Here is a 24526-nt window from a genome sequence, read left to right as displayed (position 1 = left end):
ATCTCTTAGAACAGAATGACTACCTTCTGTTCAGGTCAGCATCTGGAGACTAAAGCCATCTTACATCTGCAGACCAGTCAAAATGCCTCCATATATAGGTCAGGACACCATGAGCGTTAAAAGTCATCTCAAAACGACACCTCGGGCCCTCTTGACCTTCCTCACGATCATGGCCCAAACCACTGTCAGACTGTCTTCCGACGTTGTGGTTTTGAAGACAGGTGTACGCGACGATTTTATCTATAACACCGGTACTATACTCACTCCACACCTCTTAGCATGGCCTGATGATGATGACGTGCGGAAATTCTCCTTCGACTGACGCTGGGACGGAGGGTAGCGCTGACAACCTCGACGAACACTGCATAGTTGGAAGCCCACTCCTGTTTCTGATGGGGAGGCTTTCGAAGCTATCAAAGCAGGCCTTGATAGTCTTCCCTCTGGTGTCAAGATGCTGATCAACAGTGGTGAGTACCGCGCTGTTGACTGCACTGCTGCCTTTCACCTCGCCCTCACGTCTATCAGGCGAATTTTATGGCATCGATCCACCAACTGCAAACTTGGAGCTGATCGCAAGATTTTTTGAAAAATACCCAACTTACACGGACAAGGTTTTCCTCTCTGTCAAGGTCAGTTGTCAGCAAAGACCCAACAACAGGCAGCTTACTGATAAGCTTGTAGGGGGCGAGCAAGATTCCCGAAGTCGGGATAGATTGCTCGTAAGGATATCAACGAGAGTCTAAATTCGGGATCACTCACACTCTTCTGACATTCAAGCCCGGAGAACTTGGAACGTAGCGTCAATCGCATCCTCGATAAACTCCGTGGAACCAAGAAGCTCGACTTGTTCGAGTGTGCCCGCGTTGACCCGAATTATGCTATTGAAGACACTATCAAAGTTCTCTCTAGCTTTATCACAAAGGGTAAATTCGACTACATCGGGTTATCAGAATGTCGCGCGGAGACTGTCCAACGGGCTAGCGCCGTACGTGGTCTCCTATCCGAGACTGGCCTGAGCTTAAATGCCGGTTCTTCCCCTTAGATCGCTCCTATAAGTGCTGTTGAGATAGAAGTCAGCCCTTGGTCTTACACCCAAGAGACTATCGATGGTATGAATGCATCCAATTCAGGCTACTTGACTTCCTAATTGGAATTTGAACAGTCATCGCTATGTGTAAAGGGTTGAACATTGCAGTTGTTGCATAATCGTAAGCTTTTACTCGATTTCGAGCTTCACAAGATCTTGAAGACTGTCAATCTGCAGTCCACTTGGCAGAGGTTTTCTCACGGGCAAGATCAGGAGGCCTGATGATTTCGAAGGTGCGCTGTCGTTCTGGAGCAATAGACCCTACTAAGTTGAATTTAATTTAATTGTCGACCTAGCGGGAGACAGGCGTCGAGATCTAAGTAGGTTCAAAGAGGAGGTATAAGGCGCTATCCTGTTCCGTCTTTTTTTCATTTTCTCTTACCACTTTGAGCAGAACATGAAACACAACTTCGCTATTGTTGAGGGGCTGAAAGCCGTAGCAGACAAGAAGAGCATAACGACTGCACAATTATCCCTTGCGTGGGTCGCATCTCTCGGGCCTCATGTTATCCCTCTTCCCGGTTCTTCGTACGTGCACCCTTTTTCTCGACCGCATTCAAAGTAAACATTTATACTGATTGAATTGACTTCAGCAATAAGAAGCGCACTCTCGAGAACCTAAAAGGAGGCGATATCAAACTGTCGGCTGAAGACCTGGAAGAAGTCAGCAAAGTTATCCAGGCGCACAGCGTCAAAGGAGGAAGATATATCGACGAAATCGATGACGCGAGGTTGCTCCTTTGGGGGTAGATAACTGGACATTCACTAATACCTAGTCGCAAAGTCAATTCGTGGGCATCAGGTACATACTGTAATGATAGGCTCTTGTCTATAGTGTGATAAATTTGATGACTATCGTATTGTATAACACAAGTTTCAAGATTGTGGATAGCATATCATAACTTACGATCTCGACGAGCGAGACTCATCTTTCACGCACCAACATCGAGTCACCAATGCGATTGAATGGTGTGTAACTTGCGAGAGATCATCCCTGAATGACTACACGGCTGCTGCCGTGCATGATAAGATATCGACGTCATGACCCACATTTTGGAGTTCTCGCTTGACCCTCCCACCGTGCAAACATTGTAAGCAATGCTGAGAGAGAACGGGCTGAATCATTGAGCATTATGCATTCTCTTAAGCGAAACGCCTTCAGGAGTGAAATTTACTCAGCTTGGACCGGAAAAAACACAGTCACCGATCAAGTTCAATCCACCTTCAGCCGCGTAGGGTTGTCCAGTGTCCTTTTCGTCGAGGGCGAAGATGACCCGGAAGAGAGACGTGGAGTACAGAACGAAAGAGATACTGGATTTTGGCAGTAGCCATTCCAGAACAAACTTCAGCGCTTATCATGGAATATAAAGGTCCTCTGAGATCAGAACTTCCCGCACGTTCAGTACATCATAGTCCAATCTGCCAAAATTGCTTCCGACATAGTCGCCTCGAAGACGGGCGTACGTGTTCTTTTGAAAGTCCAGGTCAACGAGACTCACCTCCTTAACTTAGCATGGCTTGACGATGATGACGTGCGCATCTTCTCAGCTAAGTCGAAGGAAGTTTGTGACTGACCATCATCGGACAGCTGGAAACCTATTCCCGTCCCTGAGGAGGAGGCCTTTGACTCGATCAAGGCGGGTATTGACACTCTTCCTGAAGGTGTCAAGATGTTCATCAGCAGCGGTCAGTCGTAACTTTACACACATCGTTGATAATTTCTCTAGGAGAGTTTTACGGCATCAATCCGCGGACGGCCAATCTAGAGCTGGTAGCAAGGTTTTTTGAGAAGTATCCGGCTTATGCGGACAAGGTTCTCTCTGTCAAGGTCAGTCGTATGCAAGACTTCAAAGAGTCTACTTACCGATTACGGATGCCTTTAGGGAGCGAGCACAATTCCTAGGGTTGGAATCGATTGCTCATAAGGAATAGAGGTGTTGACCGTTGAGTGTTGCTCACGTCTCTTGATTTTATAGTCCAGAGAACCTACTGCGCAGCGCGAATCGCATCCTTGACAGACTTCGCGAGATCAAAAAACTCGATTTATTCGAGAGCGCTCGCGTCGACCCGAATTATCCCATCGAGGACACGATGAGAGTCCTGTCCAGCTTCGTCGCGAAGAACAAATTTGACTACATCGGCTTGTCGGAGTGTTGTGCAGAGACCGTCAGACGAGCAAGCACCGTATGTGAACCCGTCTCTGGAGAAATTTGTTTGACTGATCTCAATGAGCTCCATCCAGATCACCCCTGTAGCTGCTGTTGAGATCGAAGTCAGCCCTTAGTCCTACACCCAAGAGACTAGAGACGGTAGCGTTCAATCGAGCCGTGATTACCTGAGTACCTAGCTGAACTATCATCAGTAATCGCTATATGCCAAGATTTGGGCATCGCAGTTGTTGGATATTCGTAAGCCGTCGCTTATCTTCGTAGGCTACGTCATCCTTATAGAGAACATAGCCCGCTTGGCAAAGGATTCCTCACGGGCTTCATCCAGGGGCCAGGAGATACTGAGGGTGCAATCAAGTCCCGCTACCAGGTGTCGAAGTCTATCTGACCTGCTCAAACAGAGGGAGATTTGCGTCGACAGCTAAGCAGGTTCAGAAAGGAGGTATATGACTTACCTCATGCAATGCATCTTCCCCAGCCCTGACACATATGGATAGAACATGAAGCATAACTTCGCAATTGTTGATGGATTGAAAGCCATCGCAGACAAGAAAGGTATAACGACCGCGCAACTACGCATTACCTGGGTCTCATCTCTTGGGCCTCACGTTTTCCCTCTTCCTGGATCTTCGTGCGTGCCTTCATTGTTTGTCTGGATCTCGAAGCGGAATGTCCTGTTGATTCATTGGCTTAGCAAGAAATGCACTCTCGAAAACCTGAACGGAGGCGACATCGAGCTGTCGTCTGTTGAACTAAGAGAAATCAATCAAGTCCTTGAAACGCATACGGTCAAGGGAGGACGCTACGTCGATGAGATTGGGGACGACAAACTGCTCCTCCGGAGATAGAGGATTAAGGAGCTGCTGTCGGCTTCCTCATTGTCACAATCAATGTAACGAGTCTCTAGATACCTTCACCATTGATGATGATCCAAACGATTGCAGTGATGGCCTTGAACCGTTTTAATGCATCAATTAGTGCTTCAGATGGAATGGACCTTGAAAAAGATAGCATGGAGAAAGACAGAAACTCCACAAGAGACATACTATACAAAATGACCATTCATCACTAATAATGGAATAATGTTCAGCCATCGAACATGGTACCGTCCATACGAACACCCATATCGTGCTTGATATCCATGCCCAAAAGTTTCATCTTACCCGCCTGAAAAATGGGGTTAGACCAATCGAGACTGAGGCATCGTCGTGGTAGTGACTCAAGAAGGGATGACGGACCTCAATTCGTTCCTGCTGCACTCTTCGCAAAGCCTGCAGCTGGTCCTTACTGAGATAGCTTTCGTGCTCGACTTCTTTGCGTTTGTGCTGGTTTTGAAGTGCACGGAGATCTGCAGAGGGGTCATAGTTGTCGTCGGCTGGGGGAATGTACTCGCCAGCACGGAGTGCCGACATGCGCCGTTCGTATGCCTCCATGTGATAGAATTTTTCATGGGGTAGAGTGGCTGTGTCGAGAGATGTCAGTGCTCATATAGAGGATCCCTAAATATCGCGTACCTGTGTTGAAATCTTCCACAAAACGAGCAAATTCCTTTTTGTTCTGATCTTTTGATATCGTTTCTGGGTTTAGCATGCGCTCTTCTACAAGCCATGCACGGAACTCTTGTTCCTTATTGTAGATGCTGTCGCAGACGAAGTCAGCAGCAGCATAATAATGTGCATCAAGATGCGTACTCGGTCTCAGCGATGATTCCATACTTGCCCCATTGGCTACCTACAGCAGCGCTCTTCTTCTGTACCATAAAGCGATCGTTCAGACAAATATGTCGGACGCCCCACGGAGACGAACACTCACCTTTTTGTCTTTCTTCTCCTTCTTTCGCTCCTTTCTGTCACGATCCCTACTTCGACTGCGGCTCCTTCGCTTCTTGTGCTTCTCCTTCCGTCGCTTTCGTCGTCGCTCCGAGTCTGACAAGGAAGAACTTGACCTTGAACTCGACCGCGATCGCGGCCGTTTCTCCCTGCTTCTGTCTCTCCTCGACCCTCGTTCTCTATTCCGAGAGTGTGAGCGTGATCTTACACGCTTTTTGTCTTGGTCATCTCTGTCCCGCGATCGTGAACGCGACCTCGCCTTTTTCTTCTCCCTGGAGTCCCTATCCCTGTCTCCTGAGCGTGGACGAGACCTTGCACGTCTCTTCTCCCGGCCATCTTCCCGGTCATGCCTATCCCTGAGTCTATCTCGTGAACGTGAACGTGAGCGACGCGGTGGGGAGCGCGAACGATGTCGGTGCAAGCTTCGCGATGGAGAACCTTCGTGCGGTGGTCTCCGCGGTGGGGGTGAATAGTGACGCTCAGCATGAGGTGGTGCTTCGCGTTCGAACCGTTTGTTGCCATGTGGGCTCAGTGAGCGGCTGCGTCCCCTTCGTGGATGTTTCTCGACTGGCATGTCAAAGATATCGTCAACGACGAGAGCACCAATCCGGAGGACCCACCATTGGTAAACAGATCCACGTGACATGAAATCATAGATGCTGGCGTCGTGACGCGTGAAATTTGAACTGACTCTACCACTGACTCTACCCACTTGTGCTCGTTATCCTAGTCCTACTGTCGCAACCTCACAACGACAACAAAATTCACTGTTGGTTGAAAAAGGATGCTGGTCCACGTACAATTCTACTCCATTCTGCGCTTCCGTTCAACCCCAGGGCTGGTTGCAGTATAGATTACCTTAACTCGTATGTCTTCCTGGGATCTAGGACTAATCCCTCGCTCACTTATATATATCTTATAGGTCATCATACGAGACAGATGATGCATTTAAAATACTGATGAAATCGTCAAACGGATACATGCTCATGAATGCGTAAACTCGTGGACTAATAACTGTGACTGCGAACCCAACCCCGCGCGCCCACGACTGCAGATCACAAATAGTGAGTCAGATTACAGAAAGTCGCGGAAATGGTCGAGTAAATACCTTATACAGACGCTCAGTTGAGTTCCTCATCTGCGTCGATTCCGTACGAGTGAGGAACGCGCTTGTCAAGGGCCTCATCCGCATCGATGCCATACGAGTGGGGAACGCGCTTGTCAAGGGTCTCATCCGCGTCGATTCCGTACGAGTGAGGAACGCGTTTGTCGATGGTCTCGTCGGCGTCGATACCGTACGAGTGAGGAACGCGCTTGTCGAGGGTCTCATCCGCATCGATACCATACGAGTGGGGAACGCGTTTATCGAGGGTCTCATCCGCATCGATGCCGTACGAGTGAGGAACGCGCTTGTCGAGGGTCTCATCCGCATCGATGCCATACGAGTGGGGAACGCGCTTGTCAAGGGTCTCATCCGCGTCGATTCCGTACGAGTGAGGAACGCGTTTGTCGAGGGTCTCGTCGGCGTCGATACCGTACGAGTGAGGAACGCGCTTGTCGAGGGTCTCATCCGCATCGATACCATACGAGTGGGGAACGCGTTTATCGAGGGTCTCATCCGCATCGATACCATACGAGTGGGGAACGCGCTTGTCAAGGGTCTCATCTGCGTCGATTCCGTACGAGTGAGGAACGCGTTTGTCGAGGGTCTCATCTGCGTCGATTCCGTACGAGTGGGGAACGCGTTTGTCGAGGGTCTCATCTGCGTCGATGCCATACGAGTGGGGAACGCGCTTGTCAAGGGTCTCATCGGCATCGATGCCATACGAGTGGGGAACGCGTTTGTCGAGGGTCTCATCTGCGTCGATTCCGTACGAGTGGGGAACGCGTTTGTCGAGGGTCTCATCTGCGTCGATCCCGTACGAGTGGGGAACGCGCTTGTCGAGATACGCCACGCTTGCATCCTCATATCCACGAGCTGCATGTGACCATCAGCATCAGCTCCATGAGCGTGGATCCGATTGAAACAGTGCTTACCGACAGCTGAGGGCCAAGTCATGGCGATCCGCAACGACGTCCGTCAATAACCTCTCTCAAGAGAAGTAACCCCAGGGAACCTACCTCGGGAATGTGCCCCCAACACGAAGGCAGAGAGAATTACAAAGGTGCGGAACTGCATGGCGAGTATCGAATGTATGAACGGAGGATGGGGTTGTCGTAAAACGATGGATTCACACTGCCTCTCCATCGCGCCTTAAATATGTGTCGCATCACCCTTCCTGCGTCTCAGCTCGCACAGTGAACCGTCCCCACGTAACGCACCTGCCGCGATCTTCGTGCGCCAATATTCATCGACGAACCGACCTGAGTTCGCTCCGAACCAAGTCCGCCCATTCGTCAGTCCATCGCACAACCAATGACATCGAGCATCGCGATCTGGATGACAGGGACTGATACTTCCATCGTGCGCCGGCTGTGCGGGCGCACCATGCGGGCGCATTAGGTCGGTGCACTGCATATCGGCTCGAGGATATCGGCCTCCGGCTAACCCCCGGCTTGAGGCGAGAGGTATTTGGAGATATAGAAGATCATGTCAACAGATAAATCAACCTAAGCGATCATCACCGCTTGTAATTGCTCGCCATTTATCCCTGTACCTTTCAGTCCTTTCCACTGACAGAGATTGGACGAGGGGCCATGGACAAGCACCGCAGCACATGTACAGAGATGCTAGCCTATCAATCATCTAGCCAGTGACAATGGCACCATCGCTAGATCATAGATTTGGCAGGGCGCTTGTTTTTGGGCGCTTGTTTTCTGTTCATTCGGCAAGCGGCGATGGTCCCACCTCGAGCAGTCCCGCTGCGACTCAGAGATGAGCGCACGATATCTATTCTTAGTCTGTTGGCGGCGGCGCTATATCAGCGTATTGGTTCAGCCACGAAGCGCGTCGGAGCTGAGGTGAGTGCTATGTCAAACAAAGTACTTTATTCCGCTCCAGATCAGGACTCGAGATGACCCTTGAACGCACAGCGGTGACTAAGTCCAAAAAAATTGCGATGATCAGCAATATATTTAGGAGCATTGGGGCCTACTTATGGAGTCGAATCGAATCGAACCGGGTCAGGCGGTGCTCGCAAGCCCACTTTGTTTCGAGCTCTGTCAGGGTCGCGTACTCCGCATTGTCTTTTGGGGCTCCAACGAAATGACATGATGATGACTGGTGATATCCTCCACGTGGGTACAGTAAGTAGTACTTGGAATCAGAGCAGGGCGCATGAACACGACCATGTACAGGTATCTTTGTCGTGATCACGCAGAAGGAGTGGGCTGACACACCGACTTGGTCGGGGGCACACTCCATACTAACTCTGCCTCATGTCCGTCATCCCAGAATGGACAGGCAAAGCCGCGTCTGATACTCTGTTTTCCCGGTGGGCCAGCCGGGGAATCTGATGAACTCCATCAGATGAGCAAGTGACGGTGCCATACGACAACATCCCATCGCAAGATCACCTATTCTTTCGTCCCTTGCAAGCGTGTCCGCTGGTCGACTGCCTCTCTTCCTCAGAGGTACCGAATTTCCACTCCACTCTGACCCATGCACGACCTCGCTATGCTCCTTTCCTCTATTCCCTTCCTCCTCTCCATCCTCTCCCTTTCCGCGTTCGCCGCCGACCCTGGCCACACCGCCGGCCACCACTCCAGCGCCGGTTCATCCAGCTCGGAATCAAGCACCACGCATGCGCGTGCGTCATTCAGCGTGCACTTCCCGTGGGCGACGCGCGCCGCGCCCGCACCGCACCGGCAACCCCTAGACAAGTTCTACCCGCTGTGTGGCGAGTGGGTGCACGGCCCACAGCCGTTCTCAGGATACAAGCGCACGTTCGTATCGTTTTCGGGGAACGCAGGAGACCTCGGTGCGCGCGTGCTCGTCACTCCTGGCGCGGGGCCTGCGCGCTGACCCTCTTTTCTTCATTCCGTTCTGTCTGTCCACGGTCTATGCGGGCGGGTGGGGCGACAGTGAGCGTGCACTATGCGCGCGCGCGCGTCCCGCGCAAGCGCGAGGACTTCACGTACACGATCGCGACGGATGTGCCGATCGCGCCCTCAGGCCAGCTCTGCTTCGATGTGCAGATGCCGCCGCCAACGGTGCCCCCCTCGCAGGCGGCGACCGCGCCCGAATATGGCGTGTTCCTGTTTGAGGCACGCGACCCAGCGACGAACGCGACAGCATTTCACGTGCGTTCTTCTTTATTCTTCAAGTACGTACGTTCGCGTATTGGAGTTCTGAGGAATTGTGTTTCTTTTTACGGGCAGTGTTCGGACGTGAAGCTTGTGGATGTAGAGGATCGTCCGCAGGATTATCCGGCGATGTGTGCGCGGAACAACGAGACGCTTATCCCGATGCCAGAGGAGTATCTGTAGTACATAGGCGCAGGGGGAATACAGTCATGGAAAAGGAAGTCATTCTGCGTGGAAAGGCATCGCCGAGCGCCGCTCTAGACACAACCCACGAGGAGATGAGAGCGGGAACTTCACGTACAACCCGTCCGCGCAAGGGCTGCCACATCAGAGTCTGACGGATCAGCGCGTCAATAAGGAGGAGCGGGTGCACGCGGTGCACGTCAGAACGGCAATCAACCCGTCATTAATGTACGGAATGCGGGGAAACAAACGTTAGCATATTTGCCTCTTCCGGATCGCGTCCGAAATTAGGGCACGCCAGGTGCTCGGGAACTGGCAGGAACAGACCACAGACGCCGATAGCCCCGTTCCGGTGTGACATCCTATGTCACGTTTGCGGCCATGCCATTGCCGACCGACCTTCGTTGGACGCACACCATGCGGTCGTCGATGCGCGCGATATAGGCTCTGCGATAGACAGGTACGATATTAGACAGGTACGATGGAGGTCGCTGATATCTGCTATTAGAACGGCTCTGACATATACCGATGCGGGTTGACGCCATGTGGGTGAAGGAAAACGAGGTGTGGCGACATAGGGAACGAGAAGAGAACACGCGTCAGATCCGAAGGCCATGCTGAACCTGTTTCGTGCGCGCGCTTCAGCGCTCTAGCCCTGAATCAAGAGTCTTGTGACTGGCTATACTAAACACCATACCGGCGCGCGCCTCTTTCCTCTCGCTTTCTCCAGTCGATCGCTCCTCGACATCAGCAAAGTCACTAACTTACCCCATCTATCCGGATCTATCCGCCCCAATATCCTCACATCACACTCAATCTCACGCATCACAATCAATGTCTGCCGCCGCCGCTCGACCGCCCACCCTGCCCGCACCCTTCTCCCCCGATACCGTCGCAGGCCTCTGCCTCCACGAGCCGAAGCACTTCAAGGTCCAGCTCCAGTCCACTGCGCACCGCGCCGCCATAATCGCACACTGGGTCATCCCCGCCGGCGCGCGCGTCCTCGAGATCGGCTGCGGCTAGGGCGACACCACTGCCGTGCTAGCAGAGCTCGTGGGCGAGACCGGCCACGTGACTGGCGTCGACCCTGGCGCGCTCGATTACGGTGAGTCCGGACAAAAACTGACGTCGTCCGCGCTGCTCACGCGACCCCTAGGCTCGCCGTTCACGCTCGGCCAGGCGCAGGCGCACCTCTCCGCCGGCCCCCTCGGCCCGCGCATCACCTGGGCCCACGCCGACCCACTCGCCTTCCTCGCCGCCCGCGCGCCCGACGCGCCGCCCTTCGACGTCGCCGTACTATCCCTCTGCACGTGGTACTTCGCGTCCCCGCGCGTGCTCTCCGCGCTCCTCGCCGCCCTCGCGCCGCACGCGACGCGTCTGTGCGTCGCAGAGTGGAGCCTCAGCGCCGCGCGCCCCGTGTGGTGCGCAGAGTTCGTGCACGCGTGAGAGGCGAGGCGTCGGTAGCCAGTGTATTGAATAACAAGTCAAGTGAAGCTCCTCTGGAGTAAACTATACGCGAAGGATATCTCAGGCTGCAGTCTGGGGGTCGCTTGCGAACGACTTCACGCATGCGCGGTCAACCACGATTCATTCCATTCATCGACATAGATTCCTCCTCTGTATATACTAGCCCATCACTGCCTCCGCACGAGCTCGAAGCCTGCCACACCCACAATCAGCACCGCACCGCACCCACGCCCGAAACCAGAACACCAACACAACACTCACCCATTTTCGGGAAGAACGGCACCTGCATGAACTCGACGTAGCACGCGACGCGCAGGCACCGCATCTCGACCGTCAAGCTCGCCGGCCCGCCCCCGCCGCCGTGGCCGTGCGCCGGGGCCGGCACCGGGCACGCGAACTCGACCGTCGTCGCGTTGGGCCGCGCGGTGAGGTCGAGCGTACCCAAGAGTTCTCCGCGCACGGGGCGCGTCGCCCAGGAGAGCGCGTCCCAGTCCATGTCGTCGACCGAGGCCGTGCCCGTGCCTGCGCTGGGCGCGGCGCCGTGCGGCGCGATCACGGACCAGACCTCGATCTCGGTGACGTCGCCTTTGGTCGTGAGGTCCTGCTTGCGCACGCCGAGCGGGGGCGGCGGGGTCCATATGATGGCGCACCTGTCTGACCCCGCCTCGGGGAGCGGGAAGCGCATGAGCGTCGTGTCCTGGGGCGCGATGCGCGCGGGGTGGGTCAGCGCCAGCGTGGGGGCGTGCGTGGACGATCTGCGGGGCTTACTTCGACGGTTATTTTTACCTGGGAGCCTGCGCCGTAGACGGAGTGCTTGAGCTTCTGGCTGAGGCGCGCGATCTTGTCTGGCCACTGGTACGCGTACGCCTTGGGGCGCGGCATCGCCTTTGCGGCGCGCTCGAGGCCGAGGCGCTGGTCGGGGTACGGGAGGCGGCGGAGGGCAGCCTCGGACACAGCGGCGCGGGAGAGGGTGAAGGGGAGGAGGGAGACGTTGAGCATGAGGAGGGACGCGAGGAGGCCGATGAGGATGTACGACTTGAGACCGAGCGTGGAGGCGGGATGGCTGGCGGCGCGTTTGGCGTCGAGGGTGTGAGGGGAGGAGGAGCGCGCGGAGAGGAGGGCATCGTCCTCGCCGGGGTCGCCCTCGCCGGTGGGGGCGAGGGAGACGTACTCTGTGCGGGGGACGGTGAGGGAGCGAAGGAAGGAGAGCATGGGGGTGCGGTGGGGGGTCGGTGCAACGGGGGGGTGATGGACAGGCAGAAATCGAGAGCAGGGCAGACGGCGCCATCACCGGGGGTGGATGGCGGGAGAGGTCAGGGTGACGGACCAGTTTGACGCGACGAACGGACCGATCGGGGACATCAGCGCCCGATGCCGATCTACCGCAATCTGGCGCCCGCGCGAGCCGACCCTGGATGATCGCGATCGGGTGCGCCGGTCGTTCGGTCAGACCGCAACGTTGCGCGTGTGCTCGCCCAAGTCAGAGGGCGAGAGAGCGTCGCTCGCAGGGATCGCTCTCCAGACGACCACACCCACCCGCCATGCTCTCCCGCCGCCTCTCTGCGCCCTCGACGTCCTCGCTGCTCACCGCCACCTTCGGCCTCTCTCTCCTCGTCAACCTCGCCGCCGTCCTCTACCAGCTCCACGTCCTCTACCCGCTGAGATCTTACAGTACGTGCCGCTTTCCACGACCGTGCATCGCGCTCACCGTGCGCGTCTCCCGCCCCAGCGTACCTCGGCCACGACCACCCGCGCGAGCTGCCCCTCGGGCCCGTCCGCACCGTCAACATGGCCTTCCACGACGACCCGGAGCACTTCCCCCTCTCCGGCGTGCAAGCCTGGGCAGAGTGGAACGCCATCCGCCCGCCCGCGGGCGGCTACGTCTTCATCGGCCAGGCGCACCTCCCCTGGAGCGTGTCCATGTGGCACCAGCTGCACTGCCTCAACCACGTCCGCAGCATTATCGCCGTGGGGGACGACGGCTCGGAGCACACCGAGCACTGCTTCCACTACATCAGGCAGCATATTTTGTGTGCGGCGGATACGACGCTCGAGCCCAGGGAAGAGGAAGCGGGCAGCAAGGGCGTGATCCCTGGGGAGGGCGTCGCGCACACGTGTAGAGACTGGACGCAGGTGGACAGTTGGACGGAGATCAGGCATCGGACGTGGACGCCTGACATGGAGGCGAGGCTGATGGAGTCGTCGGTCATGAACAAGACGGGGGAGTAGTTAGAATGCCAATGTATTGCTGATTCGGAAACCTCGGACGCAACGATCTCAAACTCAAACAACGCAACGTGTGCTTATCAATTCCTACTGACGAATACGAAACCGCTCTAAATCTTCCTCCTCAGCTGAAATCCTGTGACCCCACCCAGAATCGTCAAAAAACCGCGCGCACAGTAACCAGAGAAGCGCGACGGCATACCGATGTTCAGCCTGGGCTTGTCCGTGTACTGGACGACGCACGCCTTCCCGGCGGGACACCGGACCTCGAACACGCGCCGCTCGCCGGCCGCACACGCAAACTCTCCGCTCGTCGCGAGCGCAGCCTGCCGCGTCAGATCAAGCGTCGCGACCATGCGCTCCTGCGCGCGCGCAAGCGACAGCGGGGCGTCGCCGGAGCCGTCCGCGGAGCTCGAGGGGGAGCTCGAGAGCGCCGCCGCGGGCACGTCCCAGACCTCGACGGCCGCGAGCGCGCCCGTGAGCTCGGACGTGACCGTGAGCGGCGGGCGGAAGAACGCGATCGCGCACGGGGCGGACGCGTTGCCGTCCGGCACCGTGAACTGCACGAGCGCGGTTTCCTGCGGCGGCGCGAGTGCGCGTCAGGTCAGCACGGCGCGGGGGAGTAAGCGGTAGAAGGCGGGACTACTCACGCGGCGCGACATGCGCAGGGCGCGGCCCTTTGCCCACATGCCCTCCGCCGCGCTGCCGTCCTGCGCGTCCTGCGCGTCGGCGCTCCCGATGCGCGCGGGCTTCACGAAGCGGAAGCTCGCGAGGCCGCCCTGCGCGCGGGCGCGGTCGAGGCCTGGGCTGGACCCGATTGTGGGGAGCCCGGTCGGGGCGTAGTGCGCTGCGCTCGTGGCGAGCGTGCGCGGGTAGAGCGCGAGGTTGAGCACGGTGAGCAGGGCGACGGCGCAGAGCGCCCAGAACGCGCGCGGGGAGAGCAGCGCGGCGGCGCCTGAGGCAGCACTGCAGCAGGTGGCGGCAGCGGCAGAGGACGAGGAGGAGGACTGCTTTTCTTCCCAGGAGAGGTCGGAGGTGGAGTCGGTCGCGGTGGGGTTGAGGGGCTCGTATTCGGCGCGGTTGGGCTGGCGGGCGGAGGGCATCGTGGCTGGGGGGGGGGGACAGACGGGTGTGTGCGACTGCGACGTGAGTGCACGACACGGTGGGGGTGCTTAGAGCCCGACTTTGTCGACCGGGTGCCAGCTGCTTAGCGAGCGACGATCGTAGAAATATACGCGCCCGATGAGCGCGAAGCGAGCCCCTGCGGTGCACATGGACGTGCCACGATCGCGATCGCACAGCCCAGATGAGTTCATAAAGGCCGACCGGGACGCGATGCAGGCGACGTCGAGCGCCGGGCTAAACCCTTGAGCTAAGGGTCGTCGGAGTGCCGCGAGCGCCCAACGAGCACGTGCACCGGATCGCACCGCGAATCGCGATCGCGCCACCGTGACCGACTCGCGCCACCCGCTGCTCTGCTCTCGCCTGCGCCCACCGCCATATATCATTTCCTCCCAGAAATGCCTGCCGCGCGCTGCTGCGACCCGCACCTCGACCTGCCATCATGAACTCCAAGGCCTCGCCCGCTCACATCCTCTCCCCCATCTCCTCCCAACCGCGCGCCGCCGCCCGCGTGCGCACGTCCATCGTCGCCATCGCGTGCGGCCTCATGCTCGTCCTCAACGTCCTCGTCTTTCTGTACCAGCTGCGCGTGCAGATCCTCCCCCAGAGCAAGAAGCACTACAGTGCGTCTCCCCCGCTCCACGCTCACCGCGCATGCACAGCTGACCCGCCGCCTTGCCGACCCCCGCGCGCGTGCCCGCCGCCAGCGTACGTGGACGGAGACTGGCCGCGCGAGCTCGACCTCCCGACCCCGCTCCGTACGGTGTACATGCCGTTCAACGACAGCGAGCCCTACATGGACATCTACTCGCCCGAGGCCGGCCCCGTCTGGGACGCCAACCTGCCCCTCGGCCGCGGCTACATCAAGCTCGGCGGCCACGAGGAGCTCTTCGGCGTCACCATGTTCCACCAGATGCACTGTCTCGTCCGCTTGCGCGCCGTGCGTGTTTTATATACATATATCAACGTATGGATCGTCGGATTGAACGTGCTCATCGGTGCGGTGCGCGCTGGGACAGGTCTTTGCGGGCGACAAAGACGAGTCGGGGCACGTCAAGCACTGCTTCAACTACCTGCGCCAGGTCGGTCATTCCCATTGCGCCTTTCACGCGCGCCCGAGTGTTCGCTGACGCATCTCTCCAGGCCCTGCTGTGCAACGCGGACATCACGCTCGAGCCGGGGCAGACGGTGAAGAAGGTGATGCCGAACGGCAAGGTGCACACCGAGATCGCGGGCGGGTACGACGTCGTGCACCAGTGCCGCGACTGGCGCCAGGTGTGGAACTACATGGAGGACGAGTGGAAGCGCTCGTTCCCCGACTCGAACCCCATGGCGTACGCCGCGATGAACGGCCAGGCGTGAACGTTAACCCACCGTGCACTCGAACCGCGGGAAGCCGGACATGGAACGGATGCCTTGGTGCTCTAAATGGAGATGCGGGGTGAACCTTGTAGTGACTTTGTGTGAACCATGTACGAAATGCGGAGACCGTGTCATTCGCCCCATTTTCAGAAGAGAGAGCTTAGACGGCGTCCGAGAAGCCATTCTTGACGTCGGCGCACACCACTTGTGAAAAAACCTTCCATAACATCCTTGCGTGACACGCTTGCAGCGGGCTACAATCTGCTATAGGCCCTCGCCCATGGCGAGGAACGTGCCCTCGACCATATCCTCCTGCACCCTGACCATCTCCGGCGTCCACGTCTTCCGCTGCTCCACCGTCCAGTCATACACCTGTCGCCAGTCCCTGCAGGTGTGCGACATGTTCACCGTCGGCGCGATCGTGCCCTCCCCGTTCGGGTTCACCATGCTCGTGCCGCCCTCTTCGAGCGTCAGGTCGCCGCGGCACAGCAGCGCCTGGCGCAGATAGTGGAAGCAGTGCGCCGTGTACGGCGTCCCGTCCTCGCCGTGCACGACGGCCTCGCGCAGCTGGTTCAGGCACTGCAGCTGGTGCCACATCGACACGCCGAACGGGAGCGGGTGCGCGCCGAGGTAGACGTCGCCCCCGTTCGGCGGGCGCAGCGCGTTCCACTCCGCCCACGCGCGGTCGCCCGCCATGGCGTAGTGCTCCTCGTCGTTGTGGAACGCCATGTTCACGCGCCGCAGCTTGAGCGGCAGCTCGCGCGGGCGGTCGGCGCCGACGTACGCTGGATCGTGGCGCGGGGATCAGCGAGGGCGCGCGGTGAGCGGGCAGTGAGTGCGCGGGGCGCGGTGGGGCGAGGCGGAGCGACGTACTGTACGAGGGCCGGCCCGGTGCGACGATGTGCAGCTGGTAGAGGACGGCGGCGAGGTTGAGGAGGAGCGAGAGGCTGAGGCCGACGACGAACGTCCGCGACGCGACGATGCGCTTCGAGGGCGCGGATGACAGCGAGGCGGATTCAGACTTCATGGGTGCTCGTGAGGGATCGATGGCTCGTATGCGCTATACCCTGAGAGCCGTTAATGTGAGTACCAGCCCCGCTCCATCCGCGAGCGCTCGACTGCCCGAGCGAGCGAGCGCGCGGCCAGACTGGATCGGAGCGACTCGAGGAGGCCAGGGTCGGCGATCTGGTCCCGGCTAGCTATTACAGTAAATTGCAAGGGATCTCGACGAAAGCGGATCAGATCTAATCAGTCTCCGTTGCTGACCAACACAGAAGATTGCGGTCGTTCGTCTGTGATCAGATCCCGTTTCGCCGGCTCTGCACAGCCACGCGCCTCGGACGCCTGATACTCACGCACATTGGGGATAATTGGGCCATCACACTCTGGCCCCCCCGCCGCCCGCGGCGTTGACGGGCCTCGGTATTTGTCTTGACCCACATGCGCCTGTCGTGACGAATAAAAGTGCGTAAATGGACCAGGGAGCCCGAGAATGCTGTTACGCACTAAGCCCGAGACGAGAAGTTGTGAGACTGTTGTGGGACGTATTCAGGCAGCGACTTGACTTCTTCATCTTACGCCGCCTCGTTCACCTCCCGGTCACAAGAAACAGTCTAGTGCGGTTTGATACTCGCTTGATCGCTCAGCCGGTCTCAGCATGGAAAATAAATGAAACAATATCAGCTGTCTAGTACTGCCTCCTTATTTCCTTATGCCATCTCCTCGGTAGCAGAAGCCCACGACTCCGTCGCGTTCAGCGACCGCTCGTACCTCCTGCGGCCCTCGTGAAGCGCCATCGAGGACCCGGCGAGGCCCAGCAGAAGACACAGATCGTTTGCTGGCAGGGCCTCCGTCTGGAACACCGCCTGCATCAGGGGCACATACACCAAGGCGAGTTGCGTGAAGAATGAGACGGAGACCGTCCCGAGCAGCATCCGATTCTGCGTCATCCCGCACCCGAGGCCGCGGTTCTGCAGGGCCGATACGAGGTCTAGGAATACGAAGCAGGTGAATGTCTGAAGGCGAAGGATGTCAGTGTTTGCTCAATTAACATGCCAGACGGGTCATACCATAGTTTGCTCGCGCCGAGACATATGGTCGTCCGACAGGGCAAAGGTGTAGATGAACAGCGTTCCGATGACAATGATAGACGCGGAAAATAGGATACGATACAGTATGCGTTGACTGATGATCGGCTCGTCTTTCCTCCTTGGGGGTTTCTTCATGATGGCGTGATCGACGGGATCGACTCCGAGCGATTGACTAGGCGGACCTATGTATGATGCCATGTTTAGGAAACCAAGCACTATCACCCAATATCGCGACCGTACCGTCCATGAGAATGTTGATGAACAGGATCTGCATGGCATTTAGGGGGTTGCTCAGCCCAAGTAGTGTGCTGAGAGTGATCAGTGTTAGTGCAGCCGCGGCCGTGCTAAGTTGGAACGACAGGAAGTTTTGGATATTATGGAATATTGATTTGCCTTCCGACACCATGCCTCGAGTCAATCGTCGAACAGCGAGCATAGACCTGCAGAACACACCTTCTTCTACCGCAGGTAAGATAGTGCTGAAGTTATCGTCTACGAGGATGACGTCCGCAGCTTCTTTGGCCACGTCCGTACCACTCTTGCCCATCGAAACCCCGATGTCAGCCATCTTGAGGGCCGGCGCGTCATTCACTAACGCCAACTCCACTCAGCATGCGAATGCCAAATTGAGGTATGAACGTACCGCCGTCACCTGTCATCGCGACGATCGCGCCCCTCGCTTGGAACGCCTCGACGATAGCCATTTTGTGCTTCGGGCTCGTCCTCGCAAACACACTCACGCCACCGACACGCTCCTTGAGCTGCGCCTTCGTCATCTGATCGATCGCCTGCCCTGTCAAACAGAATCTGTCGCTCGCATCTGCTCCGCGCGGGACCCGCAGCCCGAGGTCGCGCGCGATCGACAGCGCAGTCTGTTCGGCGTCGCCGGTGATCATCACTACCTGTACTCCACCGCTCTGCAGGAGCCCAATCGCGTCCGCCACGCCCTTACGTGGAGGGTCTAGCATCGCCACAAAGCCGGTGAAAACGAGATTGGCCCCTTCCTTGTTCTGCGAGTGCGTGGACGCTCGTGACGGAGGTCTGGAAGGCGCTGCGCTCCCGCTTTCGACCGATCCGAATCCGTATGCCATTGCGATGACGCGAAGACCGCGGCTCGCGATGGCTTGAGCTTTCCCTAGAATGACGCTTCGCATGTTGGCGTCGAGGCCTGGTGTCGAGTCTTCCGCGACGTAGTAGAATTTGCATCGGTCGAGGATCGCGTCGATCGAGCCTTTGATATAGTACATTTCCCGGCTTGACCCATTCAGCATGGACACGCTGGGCAGAGTCGCCACTTGACCCGAGTGCGTCCCGCTCAAGGCCATGTACTTTCGCTCAGAACTGAATGGGAGTTCGGAGAGTCGTGTGAAGTTCTAGCGAGCAGATTAAAAAATGATTTCGGAAGGAAAGAAAAACGTGCGTACATGTCTGGGATCTGGCATGTCGAAAACGGGGAGAATGTTAAGCAGAGCCACATCTGTGGACTGGCCCACATGGATGCCTTCTTCGTTACGGGTTATAGATGCATTGTTACACAGAGCTCCGATCTTGAGTGTCTTCGACAGTGCTGCCGAAACACGATGTGGAGGTGTTGGGGAAGAAGGATCAATCGTTACTGCCTCGTCGACGGAATACAATTCCGTGACAGTTTGTTCGTTTTTCGTAAGAGTTCCTGAGACGTTGACAGATTAACAATGAGCACACCGGTGATCAATCGTTGCATACCGGTTTTATCCGAGCAGATGACGGAGATCGACCCTAAAGCCTCGACGGAGTGTAGTTTCTTAACAATGGCCTTTCTCTTGGACATGCGGAGCACACCCAAGGCGAGTGTTACCGTGGTGACAATCGGCAAGCCTTCCGGGATAGCAGCAACAGCGAGGGATACTACGCTTGAGCAAAGACCGGCTGAGTCATCGCACAACATGATATATCCGTTTGCCTACCTCCAATAGTGAACATATCGAGCCATGAGCGTTTCTGCAGAACACCGATCAGACAGATGACGCCGATGATGCCGAAGGAGATGAACGAGAGTTTCTGTGCCAGTTCGTCCATGCTCAGTTGTAACGGTGTCCGACGCTCTTCCACCTAATAATGTGTTACAGAGAGGATGCAGAACGTGCTTGTTGACTTACATCCTGCATCATGGAGAAAATAACACCAAACTCGGTCTGTGTGCCAATGGCAATGACCACGCCTGATCCTCTACCTGTGCGGAAATAAATCGCATGGATTAATTTGAGATTGCGCATTTTGAAACCGAGTATCTCACCATTCCTAACCAGGGTGCCCATGTATGCGATGCACGTCCTGTCAGCCAGAGCAACGGTCTCACCTGTGGAATGTACATGACCAGCATGCGCGTTTCCGTTCTGAGCGCGACACGGATCGGTATCTTTCCGCCTCGCGGTAGTTTCGCCCGTCAAACTGCTCTCGTCTATTTCTAGATCGACGGCCGAGATCAGCCTCACGTCTGCGGGTATACGATCGCCTGTAGAAAAGGTGACGATATCGCCTGGTACGACCTCGTTGGCGAGGACATGAATAGCGTTGCCATCCCTGAGATACATTAGATGACGCCAGCTGAATGAAGGGGATGAGGAGATACCGAATTATATGACAATGATGGGGAACGAGCTTGTTCAATGCTTCCAGGCTCTTCTCTGACCGCCGTTCTTGGATGAAGCCGACTGCGAAGGCCTGTCATTGATAGCCAAGTGCGACGCGTTTACTTTCACTCACCTGTCAGGACGATTAGAACGGCCACGGCTATACTGACAGCGTCATCGATATTTCCCATGATTGCGCTGATCAGGGCACTTCCACACAGAAGCAAAATCAAGGGACTCTCGTAGATCGTCTTTGCGAACTTCAAAAGTGCCGGCTCCGGAGTGGTGACCGAGAATTCATTGTATCCATGAATCGCGCGGAGGGATGGTACAGAGTTGGAGTGGAGTCCATCTGTTGCGGACGTTTGGAACGATGCAAGTGTGCTCTACGCATGGTCAGAGAGCGTGCAAGGCAATGGCGCGTCAATTCACGCACCTCGACGGTATGATTTGCGTAACGCGCTGAAGGCGTCTCTTGTTGTCTCTGCTCACCTGTGGGCACCGATGTATAACCATTCTCTGAAGACTGCCCTGCTCTTCCAGTCACCAATTTGACCAATCTACCCCAAAGGCCGGAAGGGCCTTCGTCTGTGACCGCAGACCGCAGAGACTCTAGTCCGGGAAAAGTGCTCGAATGAGGAGTTCCGAGATTAAGTGGTCCATCCAAGTGGTGTCTGCGAAGAGTCGTGGAGTATGCAAAGTGTGCTTGAGCATCGGGCGTTGGCTGTGGTTCCTGTTCGTCACCGACGAACTTTGAGAAGTATGCCGAAGCCGGGGGAGATGGAGTTCGTGGAGCCTGTTGCTGAACGCGTCGTGAGTACGTGGTTGACGATGACGCAGAGAACGAGGTTCCCTGATCGGGATATATATTGGGAGGTCTGCGTTCGTAGCCCATGGGTAGAGAGAATTGTCAAGGGCCCGAACCGCAGTCAAGCGCACAGCTCTGAGTCGCGAGCACAGAATTCGCGCGTTTGAGACATAAGCTTGATAGGTCAAAAGATGATATTGGTATTTCTCACCTATGCACGGGCTTGATACTGCTTGTTTCCCAAGCTAAGTGTTGAGAGTATAGATGGCTGCTACAGTAATACAGAGAAATTGAAGAACAGTCGTGGCAGTTAGAGACTGCAATACATATGAGCCGGTTTCCAAATAAGAGTAGAGTTCTCTAGAGTTCTGCGCAAAAGTCTGCTTCGATTAGGAAGGTGACTCTCAGTAAAAACGGAATTCAGGTGAACGTCAAGCTCAGTCAAAAAAAGGGTCTTTTGTCATGTATCCGTCAAGAAAGTGGCGCGAAAAGTTATGCACAAGTCATAAACTGCCAAGATTGGACACGACTTTCACACGACTCCTGCACTGCTTTCGTGACGGATATACGACAAAATGACCATTTTTTGACTGGGCATGACGTCCACTTGAATTTCCGTTCTTACTGAGGGTGACCCATCAGGGATGTCTGACGTATGGGTGGGTTTGGCTGTATCCTGCTGTGTCCCGCTAACTGAAGCTCCTACGTTCCCGCCGAATCTCGTTCCATCTCTCTCACGAACCTCGTCTATCAACCTCCTTCTCCGTTCCACCCCTCAGACCATAGATCAGTACGTCAAAATTGAGGAGAGAAGCAAGGCCCAAGCGGTGACAAGTGATCAAACCAGATCGAGCAGCACCAAGGAAATTCCTTGAGAAGCTTCGACTATAAAGGTATGTGCCATTGCTCGCTCTGTCCCAAGTTTTCTACTTCTCTACTTTACACTTTGCTCCATTCTACTGAGCTGCCAAACTCCAGTGCGTCTCATTTTCCTTTGCCCTTTCCTTGTTGTTTCCTTTTTTCCTTCCCCGCCCTAAAATCTTCTCAGTGTCTAACACAACCACGTTGACCAAGACGTTTTTCGATATGGCTGCCAACGAGGACCGTCTGCTCCCTCTTCGCATCACCTTCACCCGCACGCCCCCGAACCTTGTTCCGAATGCCCCCTTCATTCCTTCTGCCGAAGAAGCCGAGCACAGATACTATGGCATTCCCTCCCAGCCTTACTTTATCGCTCGTTCTAGTCATGACACTTGGGCCATGCCGACGGGTATGGACGCCTACATCCAACCCAGGGAGTTACATGGTGTCGGCAAACACCCTCTATGTGATGTCTGGGAGGATGACATTAGCGTTGCTATGCATAACTATATGGTGGAACAAGAAGTGCAGTACAGCAGCCTTGACCCAGTCCGCATCAAAATAATCAACGAACCCATTTCTCCCGTTATCATCTGGGTTGGCGTTGAACCTGGCTCCCTCTCTGCCGAGCGTGGCGTTGAAGTCGCTGTTGGCCTCAGAGGTTTTCTTCTCAAAAACGGTATTGAGGATGTCCACGTTGAAATACGTGCATCTGTAATCTCTACCTTCGCGAAAATGTATAAGCCTGTCCCTACCTCCAACCCCACTGTCCATGTGCGAGAGGCCTTCTCCACCGCTCTCGGTATCACCATCTGCGCCGAAAAGACGCCTAACATCCAAGGAACAGCTACGCTTTTCTTCACTGTCTCTTCCAAGCCGGGCAAGCTCTTCCTCCTTACTGCTAAACATGTTCTTTTCCGTGTTGATGAGGAGAACGATCATTACGAGTACCACAGATCTGGACCCCGCAGGAATGTTTTGTTAATGGGCGCGGATGGCTTCAAAGCTCGTATCCAGGACATCGAGAAGGAGATCGGGGGCACACATATCGTTATTGCGCATCTTAGGGCTCGGTTGAAGGTTGCTGATAAGATGGAGGACCTGGACGATGCTCAGGCGGAACGAGAAGATATCCAGCCCCAGTTAGACAAGGCGGAAAAAGCTGTCAAACAGCTCAAGCTGTTCCTTGCCGACCTCAAAAGAGACTGGGAGGACCCGAAGAGTCGTATCATTGGTCATGTTGTTCTTTCTCCCCCTCTCATCCATAGCGTAGGGAAGGACGGTTTTACTCAAGATATTGCAATCATAGAGGTCGATACCACCAAAATTGATGCCACCAACTTCATTGGCAACGTCATCGACCTCGGGACTGAGATCCCTGTCAAGACCCTTACCGCCTGGATGCACCCTAACCCCGCCAACCAACCTTCTTTCGAGTACCCTCCTAACCGCCTCCTCCAGTTCCGTGGCACCCTTTCCAACGACGAAATGTGTAAACCTAACCCCAAGAACATTGATGACAGAGGTGACCCGACCATCATGGTCTTCAAGCGTGGCTGCAGTTCAGGGCTCACTGTCGGATGTCTCAACAACATCTGTTCGGTCGTTCGCAAAGCAATCAAGACCAAGCCTGGTGTATTTTCAAAGGAGGTCGCCGTGTTGCCTCGCACTTCTAAATCTGGCGCATTCTCCGAAGGTGGAGATTCTGGCGCGGCTGTCATCAACGGCCGGGGTGCTGTTGCTGGTATGCTCACCGGTGGTGGCGGATCCGGTAAGGTATCGGACTGCACTTATGTTACCCCCATCACTTTCCTCCTCGAGCGCTTGAAGGAGCTCTGTTTCCCTGCTAACATCTTCCCCACGGCTGCCGATGTTTTCGATTAAACACCATCTACTCTCCAAATCCCAATACACGCTTGTTCCTTCTCTCTGAACATTCTATGGTATGACTCGCCTGGCATGCCCGTCGAGCAAACACTGACATCCTTCGCCTTCAGACGTTCACCTGCTTCGTATTCCTAGACCTCGTATCGGCCCTGCAGAACCGCGGCCTCGGGTGCGGGATGACGCAGAACCGGATGCTGCTCGGGACGGTCTCCGTCTCGTTCTTCACGCAACTCGCCTTGGTGTATGTGCCCCTGATGCAGGCGGTGTTCCAGACGGAGGCCCTGCCAGCAAACGATCTGTGTCTTCTGCTGGGCCTCGCCGGGTCCTCGATGGCGCTGCACGAGGGCCGCAGGAGGTACGAGCGGTCGCTGAACGCGGCAGAGTCGTGGGCTTCGACGTTGCTGAGAAAACGCGCACAAAGTGGGGTCATTGGTGCTTGGATCGACCGATATCAGGCTGCTGGGACCATACAAAAAAGCAGAAATTTGTCGATTTCCTGATGTCAAATTATGGTGGTGGACTATAGCATGAGGGTTCCTAGATCCATAAGTACAAACACACACGCAACGAGACACCGCC

General features: G+C 56.1%; 14 protein-coding genes across 14 annotated transcripts; 7 read left to right on the top strand and 7 right to left on the bottom strand.

Annotated features, from left to right (window-relative positions):
- Positions 1-169: 169 nt before the first annotated feature.
- Positions 170-4103, top strand: HETIRDRAFT_331884 (uncharacterized protein; the record flags this gene model as incomplete). The annotated part of the gene is made up of 13 exons (XM_009554836.1): positions 170-223; positions 279-298; positions 370-467; positions 526-629; positions 682-719; positions 778-985; positions 1043-1109; positions 1163-1181; positions 1250-1327; positions 1522-1608; positions 1681-1750; positions 3753-3886; positions 3950-4103. 13 exons carry the CDS (start codon positions 170-172, stop codon positions 4101-4103), a joined length of 1131 nt encoding a protein of 376 aa, XP_009553131.1.
- A 238-nt stretch (positions 4104-4341) lies between these two features.
- On the bottom strand, positions 4342-4968 carry HETIRDRAFT_57139 (uncharacterized protein; the record flags this gene model as incomplete). Its single annotated transcript, XM_009554762.1, has 3 exons — positions 4342-4422; positions 4494-4717; positions 4770-4968. 3 exons carry the CDS (start codon positions 4966-4968, stop codon positions 4342-4344), a joined length of 504 nt encoding a protein of 167 aa, XP_009553057.1.
- Positions 4969-6199: 1231 nt separating this feature from the next.
- HETIRDRAFT_442648 (uncharacterized protein) lies at positions 6200-7274 on the bottom strand. Its single transcript, XM_009554835.1, has 3 exons — positions 7206-7274; positions 7122-7127; positions 6200-7062 (listed from the first exon to the last, which is right to left on the bottom strand). Exons 1-3 carry the CDS (start codon positions 7261-7263, stop codon positions 6206-6208), a joined length of 921 nt encoding a protein of 306 aa, XP_009553130.1. The 5' UTR covers positions 7264-7274; the 3' UTR covers positions 6200-6205.
- A 1546-nt stretch (positions 7275-8820) lies between these two features.
- On the top strand, positions 8821-9512 carry HETIRDRAFT_16710 (uncharacterized protein; the record flags this gene model as incomplete). The annotated part of the gene is made up of 3 exons (XM_009554737.2): positions 8821-9004; positions 9109-9326; positions 9405-9512. Coding segments are annotated over 3 exons (510 nt in total), but the record flags the coding sequence as incomplete, so codon positions are not given.
- An 834-nt stretch (positions 9513-10346) lies between these two features.
- HETIRDRAFT_456205 (uncharacterized protein) lies at positions 10347-10958 on the top strand (the record flags this gene model as incomplete). The annotated part of the gene is made up of 3 exons (XM_009554834.1): positions 10347-10511; positions 10536-10617; positions 10669-10958. The coding sequence occupies 3 exons, from the start codon at positions 10347-10349 to the stop codon at positions 10956-10958; spliced, it is 537 nt and encodes a 178-aa protein (XP_009553129.1).
- A 188-nt stretch (positions 10959-11146) lies between these two features.
- HETIRDRAFT_456204 (uncharacterized protein) lies at positions 11147-12191 on the bottom strand (the record flags this gene model as incomplete). The annotated part of the gene is made up of 3 exons (XM_009554833.1): positions 11147-11172; positions 11241-11676; positions 11748-12191. The coding sequence occupies 3 exons, from the start codon at positions 12189-12191 to the stop codon at positions 11147-11149; spliced, it is 906 nt and encodes a 301-aa protein (XP_009553128.1).
- On the top strand, positions 11965-13262 carry HETIRDRAFT_144814 (uncharacterized protein). Its single transcript, XM_009554832.1, has 2 exons — positions 11965-12650; positions 12709-13262. The coding sequence occupies exons 1-2, from the start codon at positions 12521-12523 to the stop codon at positions 13206-13208; spliced, it is 630 nt and encodes a 209-aa protein (XP_009553127.1). The 5' UTR covers positions 11965-12520; the 3' UTR covers positions 13209-13262.
- Positions 13263-13315: 53 nt separating this feature from the next.
- On the bottom strand, positions 13316-14395 carry HETIRDRAFT_437243 (uncharacterized protein; the record flags this gene model as incomplete). Its single annotated transcript, XM_009554831.1, has 3 exons — positions 13856-14395; positions 13408-13783; positions 13316-13341 (listed from the first exon to the last, which is right to left on the bottom strand). The coding sequence occupies exons 1-3, from the start codon at positions 14306-14308 to the stop codon at positions 13316-13318; spliced, it is 855 nt and encodes a 284-aa protein (XP_009553126.1). The 5' UTR covers positions 14309-14395.
- On the bottom strand, positions 14378-14713 carry HETIRDRAFT_108633 (uncharacterized protein; the record flags this gene model as incomplete). Its single annotated transcript, XM_009554830.1, has 1 exon — positions 14378-14713. The coding sequence occupies one exon, from the start codon at positions 14711-14713 to the stop codon at positions 14378-14380; it is 336 nt and encodes a 111-aa protein (XP_009553125.1).
- Positions 14714-14769: 56 nt separating this feature from the next.
- On the top strand, positions 14770-15689 carry HETIRDRAFT_456201 (uncharacterized protein; the record flags this gene model as incomplete). The annotated part of the gene is made up of 4 exons (XM_009554829.1): positions 14770-14950; positions 14990-15267; positions 15347-15409; positions 15471-15689. The coding sequence occupies 4 exons, from the start codon at positions 14770-14772 to the stop codon at positions 15687-15689; spliced, it is 741 nt and encodes a 246-aa protein (XP_009553124.1).
- Positions 15690-15953: 264 nt separating this feature from the next.
- HETIRDRAFT_332605 (uncharacterized protein) lies at positions 15954-16472 on the bottom strand (the record flags this gene model as incomplete). The annotated part of the gene is made up of 1 exon (XM_009554828.1): positions 15954-16472. A coding segment is annotated over one exon (519 nt), but the record flags the coding sequence as incomplete, so codon positions are not given.
- Positions 16473-17332: 860 nt separating this feature from the next.
- Positions 17333-21286, bottom strand: HETIRDRAFT_39936 (P-type ATPase; the record flags this gene model as incomplete). Its single annotated transcript, XM_009554750.1, has 13 exons — positions 17333-17704; positions 17759-17961; positions 18020-18172; positions 18233-18370; positions 18423-19152; positions 19204-19451; positions 19505-19666; positions 19726-19870; positions 19918-19991; positions 20055-20341; positions 20391-20472; positions 20525-20777; positions 20828-21286. 13 exons carry the CDS (start codon positions 21284-21286, stop codon positions 17399-17401), a joined length of 3240 nt encoding a protein of 1079 aa, XP_009553045.1. The 3' UTR covers positions 17333-17398.
- A 999-nt stretch (positions 21287-22285) lies between these two features.
- On the top strand, positions 22286-23944 carry HETIRDRAFT_332132 (uncharacterized protein; the record flags this gene model as incomplete). Its single annotated transcript, XM_009554827.1, has 2 exons — positions 22286-22691; positions 22722-23944. The coding sequence occupies 2 exons, from the start codon at positions 22286-22288 to the stop codon at positions 23942-23944; spliced, it is 1629 nt and encodes a 542-aa protein (XP_009553122.1).
- A 179-nt stretch (positions 23945-24123) lies between these two features.
- Positions 24124-24447, top strand: HETIRDRAFT_165142 (Ca2+ transporting ATPase; the record flags this gene model as incomplete). The annotated part of the gene is made up of 1 exon (XM_009554826.1): positions 24124-24447. The coding sequence occupies one exon, from the start codon at positions 24124-24126 to the stop codon at positions 24445-24447; it is 324 nt and encodes a 107-aa protein (XP_009553121.1).
- Between the last annotated feature and the right edge of the window lie 79 nt (positions 24448-24526).

The sequence above is a fragment of the Heterobasidion irregulare genome (assembly GCF_000320585.1).
Source record: "Heterobasidion irregulare TC 32-1 unplaced genomic scaffold scaffold_14, whole genome shotgun sequence".
In the NCBI taxonomy this organism is placed as follows: domain Eukaryota; kingdom Fungi; phylum Basidiomycota; class Agaricomycetes; order Russulales; family Bondarzewiaceae; genus Heterobasidion; species Heterobasidion irregulare.
Note: the sequence above shows the minus strand (reverse complement) of the source record. Positions and strands in the feature narration are given on the sequence as shown.

What these genes read in the sequence shown, in the direction of transcription:
- HETIRDRAFT_442648 (XM_009554835.1), bottom strand. Translation starts at nt 7,263, where the DNA reads ATGCAGTTCCGCACCTTTGTAATTCTCTCTGCCTTCGTGTTGGGGGCA.
- HETIRDRAFT_144814 (XM_009554832.1), top strand. Translation starts at nt 12,521, where the DNA reads ATGCTCTCCCGCCGCCTCTCTGCGCCCTCGACGTCCTCGCTGCTCACC. An exon ending in CTACCCGCTGAGATCTTACA is followed by an intron (nt 12,651 to 12,708) that starts GTACGTGCCGCT and finishes CTCCCGCCCCAG; the next exon opens with CGTACCTCGGCCACGACCAC.